The following is a 12,738-nucleotide window of genomic DNA, read 5'->3' as shown; positions in this document are numbered from 1 at the left end:
TTAGTTGTATATACTGCAGGCCTGGAGTTAAACTCAAGCCATGGTGTATGTTGCCCCAGATCTTGGTCTTGGTGCCCCATCAAAAGTTTCCCATAGACTCCAAGATTGTGCAATGGAAATGGGCCAATTGCGAAATGGAAATGGCCTTGCTATTGTGTTTAAAGGATTAGTGGAATGATTTGAGCATAGTGCAGAATATTTATTTCACATAACCCCTTTTTATAAAAAGCATGATTACCTATTGTTCAGATTTTCCCCTGGATTTATCAAAAGATATTTTTTCGCTAATTTACCTTGGGGCAACAGTAGGACTGGAATGTCTCCAAAAGCCAGTAGAGTGTTTTCCACTGAAGGGCCGAACAATAGAATGTCCATGTACATATACCTCGTAAACCAACTCCACTGTAACTAGCAAGGTTAAAAAGTGTAACAACAAATAAATAACTGATTGTTGAAATGCTGTATTGAAGAATGAAAAATTAATCTGGGATTTTTATTTGTATGTGTGAGGTTGATGTTGGCCTTCAGATAAACACGTTCACGTTAAATTGGTGCAAGTGGCCTGATGTAGTTAAAGACACCTAAGCCATAGTTTCTATCCATGTTGGCCTGATACCTTTCAGAAGGAGCCAAGGCTTGGAGTTTTACACTGGACCACCGGCCAGAGGCCAGTGATTTGAGTGTCAGGCCAGTAAACTCAAGACTAGACAACTCCAATGGTCTTATTTTTTTTTTTTTTTTCAGTAGCAATCCAACTTCGTTTTGCAGTAGGATGAAGCCAATACAAATTTTAATTTGAAAACTTGCATCACTTTTGTGTCCATTAAACTTTCTCTATAAAAATATCCTGATGGAAGAATCATTCAAAACACAAAAACACATAAAAACAAAACAGCTGTTCATTTACAGCAAGAAAGGTGGCAAAGAACTTTTGCTTTTCAACTTCATTCAAGGAAGCTAAGGAAAGTGTTTCATTTCCTAAAGATTAAATGGAATTTATGACTTATACGTGAACAAATTAAAACAAAACAGGGTCTAGCAAGTTTCACTTTAACCAACTGTAAAGTCTGTTTATTGAAGTCATAATGACAGACATAATTGGCACATCAGTAGGTCATGTCCAGACCAAGTGTCCTTGCTTTCATTTCAAATATTATTTGTAGAATGAGTTTTTAAAACTTTCATGGGTTTTGAGGCTTGACATTGTGAGATATCATTGTAAATCAGTTTGCAGTGACACCATGTGTTTCTTTGCTGCGTAGATTTGTTGCGCATTGTACTGCCAAGGAGTAGATTTTTGAATTCTGGAGACTAAATGTACTACGATTTGAAAAATACTGTCTTGCTTATTTTGCCTTTCCAATCAGTACATCCCTACATGTAGCTGGGACATGAAATTGGAGTACAAACTCACAGGAATGCAACCAATAGTTTATGTTTTTAAACAGAAAGATCTAAAATGCTTTTCAACACGGAGCTTTTGATTTAAGAGTTTCAGTTTTGAAGTCTTAACCGGGTGGTGACCTTTGACATCTCTGGTGGGTGCCTGTGCCAGCCAGGCAAAACTTGGAAACAAAATCTAAGAAAACCCACTCTTCTGGGGGTGTTCGGTATGTGTGGTATTTGTGTCTTTTAATGTTGCCTACATTTATGTTGTTGTCAACATTGGGTTACTGAGGCAACAAGTTTGAAAGCCGGATGCAATATCGTATTTTCTAGAGAATTCAGTTTAAGATAATTTGCAAAAACAAACATAAGGTGTTGTCACCCACACAACATGAGCAGTGGTGGCTGCATGTAGTTTGCCACTTGTTCTGGATATTGGTGCCCGTCTTCTACCAGTCAATGGGGATAGTTTGCCACTTGTTCTGGATATTGATGCCCGTCGTCTTCTACCAGTCAATGGGGATAGTTTGCCACTTGTTCTGGATATTGATGCCCGTCGTCTTCTACCAGTCAATGGATATAGTTTGCCACTTGTTCTGGATATTGATGCCCGTCGTCTTCTACCAGTCAATGGGGATAGTTTGCCACTTGTTCTGGATATTGATGCCCGTCTTCTACCAGTCAATGTGGATCACACTGGTCTTTGCTCAGTGCAACTAGGTCATTATTCAGTTTGGGGGGGGGGGGGTAAATGTGACTGTAATCTCATGTAGCAAGGTCGTATCTCACGCTAATGCAAAGATGCAACCTTATTGACATCTGCTCTAGAATGGCAAAGGTCCTGGGTTAGAATCCAACTTGAGTAATATACCTGTGGAATTTTCACAGGACTATTCAAATGGTACTGGTTCTAACTAGATACAGTTTTAGGGTAAAAAACAACAAGTTTTTTCCTGATGTAAGTTTAACACTAGACCTTGTTGCAGTTACGGAAAACGGAAAAGCTCATGCGACAATAGTGTGTTACTGACACGCAAGAAGCTGAAATAAAATTCTACCAAACAACTTTACAAGGGGCAATTTTGTAGAGCCACTTAAGCACAAGCAGGAATTAAGCACTTAAATGTGTGCATACCAGAATAGAGTTACCAGCTAAAAATGTGACATGTATTGACTGTGACTAGTATTTATGATTGACAGGAAATTGTTAAGCAAATGTTTTGGCGTAAGCTGCACTATAAAATTGTTTTTTGAGAACCAGGGTCCTATTTCATAGAGCTGCTTACAAAAGCAGAAAATATTGCTAAACAAATTCCTGCTGAACACAACCAGCAGGGAAGTTATACACATCACAAGTTATTTTGGCCGGTAACCGGTTTCTGGTAAGCATAATTGCGAAGAGGGTTTAAGCAGATTTGGTCCAGCATGATGAGAGGCTTGACTGCAGGGCTCCTTAAGAAAGTTGCGGTCCTTGGTGAAAAGTGTTGACTGTTTACAGAGTCACCACTAACCCTTCAAGTGGTTGGTTGTGATGGGTAACAATGGTAACATAACAATACACTTATCAAGCAAGATGGAGATTGGTCTGGTACTTAGCCCGGGGAAATGATTATACATGGACAAAGAGACTAATGGAGTGACAGTCCAAACCAGGAATGAATCCAGGAATGAATCCCTTTATTATGTTGGTTTGTAAACTCAAATACGTTTCAAGACTAGTCAAATTCCCCTTTACACTAGGAGGTGGACAGAATTTCTTTAGTCTGGATTTGGACTGTTCAAACTAGCTGATTCCAAACAGTTCAGCGTTGTTGGGTTTCTTTAGACATGGGGTTTAGTAAGGGCAGCAGTCCTTTCTAGTGATGCACTTTTTAGGTAACCTATGGATACCAGGGTCAATGTCGTGCAAGGATCAGTAGTTAATGAGTGGTTGTCCAGTGACATACGCAGGGCATGTGTACAGGGGGCTGATATGCGAACAACTCTTATTATTTCATCTCAGGGCGTCCGGTAACTTAACGCATGCTATCATTTTGTTATAACTGGCCCACTCTGCACTGTGCTATGAACATGGCTGTAAGTTACCATGCCCGGTAGGTTGGTTCCAAAAAGTCGACTAGCGTAGACCAACTATCGTTGACTAAACAGAGTGCAGGCAAATTTAGTCAATTATGATCAATGATATAGTCCTTGCAGGAACTTGGCCCTAGATGGAATGGTGTTCCCCTAGAATGAGAATGTGCTCTAACTAAAGATGGCTAATGATACAGAAAATAAGTTGTATTGCAATATCACAACAGCATCAATAGAAAGGTTGGATGCAAACACACATGGCTAGTGAAACTTATTCCTCAACAATGTATTCACTTTTGTGAACTCATAGGCTACCAATAACTTCAAGTTGGTAGAGCCAACTTTCTGCGATTTGTTTGTTAAATTTTACAGACTGACAGACCAAGTATAGAAAAAGTATAGTTACCGTGGTCCAGTGGTAAAAAGGTTGTGGGTTTGAATCCCTTAGCCAATAGCTGATATCACAATGATGTGAATAAGTATTGTCGTCTACGTATGTAGTTTTCATGTGGAATTCTTTCTGGACGTCTGTTTTTCAAAGGTGCCCAGGAACTACAAACATTGATTAATTCCCCCAAATGTTCAAATCAAATGAGTTCAAATACGTAAAAGACTTTCATGATCATTGATTTGCAAACTACACATGTATGTTTGATTACAATGTATTATATACATGTGACCCTCTCAATACTTAAGAGAGTCGTATTTGTACAACAAATACTTAAGAGAGTCATACATTTGTACTAAAAGATAGTATTCATTGAGTTATGGACAAAAGTTACCTGTACATACTTACGCCAGGGTTCTTACGAGGGTTGTTCAACACAGGGGCATTCTAGACCAAATTTTTTGAAGTTGGTGAAAGGACGCTAAATTGGAAAAAAAGTCTTTAGAATTTTGTCTTCTTAGTGTTTATCTTGGTTGTTGAAATTTGCGCGTATCAGCACTAGTGACAAACCTGACTGAGTCATGAAATGTTTTAATATTTATATTCAATCTCGGCATCTAAATATTCCCTTCTCTCTCCTTTATCCCTTTTTTTAGCGGACAAGGGTAAAGAAGAAGTGATTCAAGAAATCACGAGTGAGCTTGTTCAAGCCTTGAAGGAGTCCAGTACCAGACATAAACCAGTCAAGACCAGCAGCACACAGACCGTAAGTACTAACAGACTACCTAGCTCTCTTCAAATTGAACTTTATATTGCCCAAAGAGTAAAGAGCATAAGGAAGTAACTATATTACTAACACTTGCGGGTACAACCATGTATGAATCTCTTTTTGGGATGCCATCGTTCCGTGGGACGACCAAAGATGCGGTGGGTAGACACTAGTGGTTGGAGCAGTACCAGTGATTCAAGTGGGATACAATTTGAGGACGAGACCATGGGTGAATGCTTTATTCTACTTAGAGAATGTGAGAGGAGCATTTGTTCTGAAAAGAGCCGCTGTTGTCTGGAAATTTGTCTTTGCTGGTTCCCCTGCTAAATGAGACCCAGCTACTAAACTTGTTATTTTCTGTTTTGGAAACCTTTGTGAAATTGGTTTCATATTTCTTTTCTACTAAGTAAATGTCTCTTTTGTAAAGGTGTTGGATTCCTTGGACATCCCTTCCTGGAATTAATTTCCCGGTCTTATACATCGAGGCCAAATCAAGCTGTGTTGTGCTTTGTATTACCCAGTTACCTGTTGCCACTCAAGCTCTTACTGTTATCAGTCGAACCATGGATATATCTGCATCTATGTCACCCCATCTGATACATCTGGAATGAGGGGACGCTGTTTTTGTTGCGGCATACACTGCTATTGAGCTTATAAAGGTGTCCGATGGTGTTTTTTTTTTTTTTATGGGTTATCTTGTTCTTCTTGACTTCACATCATTATCCGGAGTGACATAAGGGTTACCAAGTCAGATACTGAGTGGACGGGGGTGGCTCTTATTAACAATAGGCAATGCAAATTATACGTGTATTCAAACATTATTTGTAACCTTGCAATCTGAATTAAACCCTCTGGATGGCCTGCTGGTTCTGCAGCCAGCCGACTGAAAACACCTTTCTTAATTATTCATTCCATTTATAGCACAGACCGATGAAACCATTTAAGTTCTATCATCAGACTGGCCTAATTGATGGTCTATGATCCCAGGACTCAGAATCTCAAGTTAGATAACACTTTCTATGTAGGCTTGTGTACAAAAATAGTGTGATTTTATGTTGTACAAACATAATAAATTACAAAAACAATCAACAAGTTAAACAAATGTATTTAATTATGATGATTTGTTTTGCCAAACTCTACAACCATGACAACGTCTGGAAAGGTTATTTGCTTTGAAAAAAAGTATAAAATCAACATTGAAAATGAGGTGTACACGTTTCTCCAAGGATTGGGTCAGTCAGGCTGTTACTTGCATCCCAATCTAATTACATGATCTAAAATCAAATCAAATCAAGAGATTATCGGCATGTACCTCCGTCTTAAACCTTGAGGTCTTTGACTACAATGTCTTGAAGACATCTCAAGCCACTCAATGCTAATCAAGTCAAATGTAATTTTCCAACTTAATGTTTGACTACATAGTGATAGTACATGGATTATTATACATGCAGCATGTTAGATGGTTTTTAACCATACATGCACTATTTTTGTTAGGGATACATGGATCACATGGACATACGAATCAGGCCTGTATGCTTCATTTTTGAAAGGGCAAGGACACCACTTGGGCATGTTCTTCTTGGTAAATGGCACCCTATGAGGAATTTGTAAATTTCTACCGGAGCATTTCAAGGGCACCAAGGCAATGGCCAGGGGGCATGGAGGCAATCTCCTGTGTTACCTTGCCAGGCCTGGAATTACACAGCGGCCGCGGCCCTGGTATTGGCCTTGGTGCCCCTTCAAAAGTTCCCATTGACTTAAAGATTTTTCAATGGAAGTGCCCTTTACAAAGTGACAATGGCCTTGCCCTTTTAAAGATGTAATTCCAGGCCTGCCTCCCTGATGATTTTTTTTTCTTTTCTTTTCCTCCTTTTCATTTTGGGGCAAATGTCTTTGCTCCAAATTCCATGCTTGTATCATCAAAGACACTATCCCATTATCTGCCTTACTATCCGCAACGTTAAACACTATTATTGTTTAGTAATAGAAGTATAGAAAGTAACATTCTTAGCCAACTGGACTGCTTTGAAAAGACATCCTACGTAGATCAGTTAAATAATCAGTGGCTAAATATACACCAAAGGAACTGTCTTGTGACCATTTTTTGTTTCCTTCAAATTGCAAAGTCATGTTTTAACGTTAAGTAATTCCTAGGAATGTTGGTGTCGTGGGGAGAGAGATGGTTGTTCACAGAACAGAATGATGAGTGGGCATACTGAACAATTATGTGGCTTCTCCCGAGGACACTTGAGTGTTTATCTGGTAATTCTTTATATCATCTGATTTTATTCACAAAAACATGCTTTAAAATGTTGCCATAGCCACAAAACAATGTTATCATTTCTTTGTCAGAAAAGTTTTAAAATAAGGTTGCTGGCTGGTTGTAAAGTAATACAGCTTTTTGTCAGTCAGTGGCATGCAGTTAAAAATAAGCGCCTTACAATTGGAATTCCTAAGTCATTATTTCAGAGGGCTTTGTATTCCTGCAGTGGACTATCCTACAGGAGGGTCCATAGGTTATAGGGAATGTTTGTCTTAAACACACTGCTTAGAAGATGCCGCTCATTGTTGTGTTGGTCGGGATGTACAGTACAGCTATGCAAACAGACAGGCAACTGGACTGGATAGACGGTTTATTGGGCCAACTTCTCAAAACCTAGGAACCCTGTTATCTTTGTAGATTGAGGGGCTATCCTTGATAGTTGTTAGCAACTGGTGAATTTATGGTCTGATGTTGTGTTGTTGTTGTTGTTGTTGTTACTGGTTTGTTGTCAGCACTTTGCTGTAGTCTCTGTTGTAGTACAACGTGTTAGGGATTTGTAAAGTTTCTTTTTGCAATCGTAGTTAGGCTAAATTGTAGTATAAGTGGTCCCCTTAACTCTATGTTCAGCCCATGGAAGTACTGTCAGAAAGCCAATTATGTCAAGCACATTGCCCTGGGGTGGGGGTGGCTTGAGGCTGGCTACAGGTAGCTAGGGTTGTACATTAGGTACAATTGCATAATGTGTATCTTGTGAATCATAGCATCACAAAGGTGCCTGACTGTATCAGGTGGTATCTACATTTTTATTGGTGATTATAGCAGCCTGCTCACACGCATACTGTCAGGTTGCACTGTAGGCACACACATCATGTTTGCTGACCCCGTAAATTGAGGACTTGTTTTTGACTTCTTTTTTTCAGCAGCATGCCCTTTGGTTTTGTAAATGAAAGTGGAAGGAGTACCGTATGCATCGTTCTGTCACACGAATAGATCACTTTTGTTTAAGTCCTTAGTTCCAACAGGTAGACACATTTGTCGACACTTAAAATCAAGCACTTCTCCACATCCTCCCTTTCTCTTGTTTGTTTTTTCCTTGGGGGGGGGGGGGGGGGATTTGAACCTGTGTCTTTCGGAGTAACGCGCTGGTGGTCTAGCCGTAATGTTTGCCATTTCCCTATTTTGTCAACATCTTTTTTCATTCAACCTGTACTGCTGTGTTGCCAGGAATCACAACAAGTTTTAGGATACAACTTGGGTAGCAGCATGAAAGGGATCACCTGAAAGGAATGACATTTTAATTATTTTGTATGATTATTATTTTTGTTTGTGTTGGATGTGAAGCGAGGATGGCCTTGATCCAGGCATGGATTTAAACTGAATTGTTTTCCCTCTTTAAACTGATTTCTGTGTTGTGGTCTCTCAGAAAAACCCAGCAAAGCTGTTTACACTAACTAGCTCAACAAGTTTATAAAAGCCTACCATGTAGGTCAGCATTTATACTCAATAAATTTTCCAAGCTACTTTCCAAGAGTCAATTATCTTGGAACTGTCATAGAACCTAAATCACTTTGAGTCAAACTCCCTCTCCATCAGCTTTCTAATGCTTTTATTCTGTTAAATTGATTGCTTTGTTGAGATTTCCTGTAGGAGCAGAGTTGAAATTTTATGGTATGTTTGAGGTTTCATCTGCCACTGTTGCTTTGAGACTTTATAATAGAGGGGGTCTGGCTGCTGGGTTACCTGCTCTTTTTTCTCTGTACCATGAAGAGTCAAATCGATAATCTCCCTTAAACATGCTTAACCATGTTAACACTGGTCCGCTAGTCAAACGCACTTACAACACCACACCACAGGACTGTGTGTCTGTGCATGGAGGTAGAATTCTACCTCCATGGTCTGTGTGTCTTATGGAATGTTGCAAATTTTGACTCCCTGTTTTTGTTCACTTAACAATACATTTACATGTATTGTTAAGTGAACAATTTGGACACCCGGTTTTTAAGTTTCCAGTAAACTTGGACACCCTTTTACCAAATCCTGCCTGAAGTGGTCCTGCTGGCTAGTAAAATGAAAAGCTGACTAGTCCTGAGGGCTGGTCACTGAACATGTTATGGATTAACCTTGCAAATTCTTATAACCAATATTGTTCAGCATCTTTTCAAGCAGTTTTTGTCCGATTCTGAACAGAGACAACCTGTGAAAATAAATACCAGTGATGTTCATTCACCCTTCTGCTTTGTTTGTCTCCCCATCGTTTGTGGAGCGCCCCCCCCCCCCCCCCCCAAAGGTCCAAATCGGATCACCTTTAGCTGCTTCCGTAGTAAGCTTAGCACTTTGGCTTTGGGTATTGTTCAAAGCTCTCCATAAAATTTCTAGCTGCTCTGAAGGGATGAAGTGTGCCTGAAGGGCATCAAGTATGCCTTTCTCTCGATCAATAAAGTAAACTTTCTGTGACCTGTCCGGTACTGTGGTTCACTGAATGTACATTACGTGAATTGTTGTTGTTTAGAACATATAGACCTTTCTATTGCAACATCACAGTAAGTCCATGTTTTTGCTAACCAAGCTTAGAAAACTGGGAAGCAATAAATGCAAAGCAAAAACAGATCGACAGTTTGTTATAAAGTTAAAAAATCTTTCAAAAAAGGTTTTGAAGTTGTTAGAAACAAAGAAACCAATCATGGGATGTATTTATTTTTATTGAAAGTTTGCTAAACAACATAATGATATAGGTATGTAAAGTGGGTAATATTCCAACTAGTTGAAGACGCTTCCGATTTTGCAAAGTAACATACCCTGTTGGCATTCAAATTTCATGGGACTTTATCAAATTGATGTTCAAATTTATTTATTTTGAGTCTTTTTTGTTTTGGAAACTTCCTCGATTCAGTTATTTTGCAGTTATATTTTTGAAGAGCAAACCGCCTTTTCAGTATGACCAATCCAATGAGTTAAACACAATCCTTTTAAATAATAAAGTTCTCAAAAAGACTATTTCTAAATCCAGAAGTTCTGTTTTGCCTTTGACTCGGTCCCCCCGAGCCTTCGGAGCAGAGTTTCCACGTACTTGTCGGTAAGCTAAATTGGAGGAAGCGTCTCAGTTCACACAGGATCCTGCTATCAGGACGTTTGGAAAAACTCGCTAGAGACCCTGAGCAATTAAGCTCTTCCTTCCCCCAGTGTGCTGCTCTAGCGTTTCTCAACTCAGGAACTCGCCACAACCACACGGTAAACCTCTGTCACTGAAGTTCGTCAGCACTAATAGAAAGTTGGTTAAGCTGTGTGGGTTGTGTGAATCCGTGTTTTACTTTCGTCTGTTTACCCACACTGCGACTTTGTTGTCGGTTTTTATTTTATTTTTGTCCCCCTTCCTCGGATCGTAATTTGGGGATCTTCCAGTATTGTTCTCCATTCCAGTTGATCAATCGTTGCGGTGGAATTTCTAAACATTGTAAGTGCCCAATCCTTCAGCGACAAGTTTGTTCCGTGATGAACTTTTGGCGCCCACCTGGACATGTTTTTCCACTTTCCCCTGTCCCTCGTTATAGGAAACTTTCCCTACAGCTGTTTCTCGGTGTGAGCGCGTTTTTAAACATCAGTCTGTGGTCTTTTTCACATGATTGATGGCTCTATATTTTAACTGGTTATATTTTGCTTTCCTTTCACAGAATGAGGTTCGAGTCAAGTTTGAGTACCAAGGGGAGAGGAGGTATGTAGTAACTTTGCTAATATAATCTAAAATAAATCTGTATTGATTATGGACAAGATTCTCATCAAGTGGTTAGAACTTCTAGCAACTACTCTACGTGTTGTTTTCCAAGCTTCAATTGACGGTTAACTCCAGCGGTTAAACCATAACGTCTCCTATTCAGAATACAAATTGCCAGCTTCTTTTATAAGTAGCCAGTGTGGATGTACTTTTCATTTATTTTGGATGAAGTTGTTGCTGTACGTTTGCTTGTAACAGTGTGCATGTATGTTACTTTTTAGGTTACATAAACAGAATGAAGTTGGTCATGTACTCTACTTGTCAGTTTGGAAATTGTTGTTCTTTTTAAACCTTGTTTTGTTTTGATAGCACGTTCTAATTTCATGGCTTTGCTTGCTGTAAGCAAAGAATCAGCGCTTATTGATGTAGGGAATTCTGCACTTACATCAGCATATCCAGCAAAATTTGCTTGTGCGTGTGCGTCCGTACTCAACATTGCTAGCCATTATTCGCTAACACAGTTAGCATAGACATGGCCTGTAATCTAGAAGCACAGAATACACAGGAAGCAGAGCCATGATGTTGGGCCCAGTTTGTGCAATTGTTGTTTTAGTTTGTTAGGTAATTAGCCTTAGAAACTAGAAACAGTACCAAACTGATACAATACATCATTTGTCATTCTGAGGATGACTAGTGAAACTAGACGAATTGTAAACGAAAATTACGTGAGTATTTGGCTGTGTTTCATAGAAAATTCATTTATTAAGTTAATACAACATCTGTTAGAATGTTCAGAGTAATTCCTTAACATAGTGTAACTATTCTGCATGTGGCGTCAGTGTAGTCAATCTGTCACTACAATTGGCCCAAAGTGGAAGCCATTTGACAGGCGTCTAGGTGACCAATTATCAAACCATTCAACCGGGTACTTTTAAGGAGAGAGCCCAGCAACAACAAGGATGTTTTTGGAGACATTACACCTGCCTTAACGTCTCCCCCTCTCCCCCTCCCCCCTACAATGAATAACTTCTCCTGTCTTTGTTTTTCTTACCTCTCTTCCACATCCCTCCCTCTGTAGGATATTGCAAGTTCCCCGACCCCTCAACTATAATGATCTACTGACTAAAGCCAGAACAGCCTATGGATTGCCAGTAGACATGCACTACACAACCAACGATGTCAACTCAAATGTGAGTCCCTGGGGCAAACACTTTTTCATTCAAAAGTTATTTTGGGTTTTTGGACTGATATGTGTACATTGAATGCTTATAAATATTTAGTTTGCAAGTAATGAGTGACAACTGATATTTTTATGTGGCATTCAGATGCAATGAAAGTGAAATCTTTTTCTGCTGATATATGCATTGCAAGTTTATTATTGTATGGTTAACATTAATTGGGAGAAACACAAACATAAAATGTTGTTATTTTTAAGAATTATTTCTTGAGTTTTTTCTCAAAAGGTTTCAGGAAAAAACTTCACACAAACGCTAACTAATGTTGCACAGTGGTATTAAATTAATAATAATCGTTCACTACTACTATGATTTTAATAACAATTGTTGTCTGGTTCCCTCCCTTCTTTCAATGACACCAGATTGTTGTACCAATCAAGAGCCAGACTAACCTTAACCAGGCCGTGGCGTTAATGGACCACAACCCCAACGCCAAGAGCCTCCGTGTCTATCTAACACCGTTACAATCGGATACTAGCACAGCAACAGCGTCAACGCCATCCTCGACAACGGGAACAGGGTCATCAGCCCCTGGCCTGGGTCATTCTAAATCCGCTGGGACGATAGCGTACCACGATAGCATTTCAGGTGGTGGAGATCTCTATGATACGGCTGTAAGTAAACAATGCCTTTCTTTGTACGTCTAATTTCTAAAATAACTTTGGGTTGAATATAAACAAATTGACTAGAGCAGGATTTGAACCTGCAACCCTGGATTAACGTGCTGGTACTCTACTAGCCGAGCTACCTAGCCTTAATGATGGAGGTCTCCCTATATTCGTTTGGTAGTTCCAGTCAGAAGCAATTCAACCTGTAACTAGCCAGTGATATTCACGTTTACCATACACTTTGGGAAGCAGCAGCAGAAGGATCACTTTAATGGGATGTCGACTTTGTATAATAACAATGTATGTG

At 39.4% G+C, this 12,738-nt stretch overlaps 1 protein-coding gene across 3 annotated transcripts in view; it reads left to right on the top strand.

The window, feature by feature from the left end:
• Window positions 1–12,738, top strand: part of LOC139939607 (mitogen-activated protein kinase kinase kinase 2-like) — a 69,762-nt gene that overhangs the window by 44,612 nt on the left and 12,412 nt on the right. For all 3 annotated transcript variants that reach the window (XM_071935629.1, XM_071935628.1, XM_071935627.1), the window contains 4 exons: window positions 4,504–4,613; window positions 10,548–10,588; window positions 11,667–11,778; window positions 12,186–12,437. In XM_071935629.1, coding sequence (XP_071791730.1) covers window positions 4,504–4,613; window positions 10,548–10,588; window positions 11,667–11,778; window positions 12,186–12,437 — 515 coding nt within the window. The remainder of the gene's footprint in view (window positions 1–4,503; window positions 4,614–10,547; window positions 10,589–11,666; window positions 11,779–12,185; window positions 12,438–12,738) is intronic.

This window comes from Asterias amurensis, chromosome 7 (genome assembly GCF_032118995.1).
Source record: "Asterias amurensis chromosome 7, ASM3211899v1".
NCBI classification, from domain to species: Eukaryota; Metazoa; Echinodermata; class Asteroidea; order Forcipulatida; family Asteriidae; genus Asterias; species Asterias amurensis.
The sequence above is the reverse complement of the archived record's forward strand: the minus strand, read 5'-3'. Positions and strand labels throughout refer to the sequence as shown.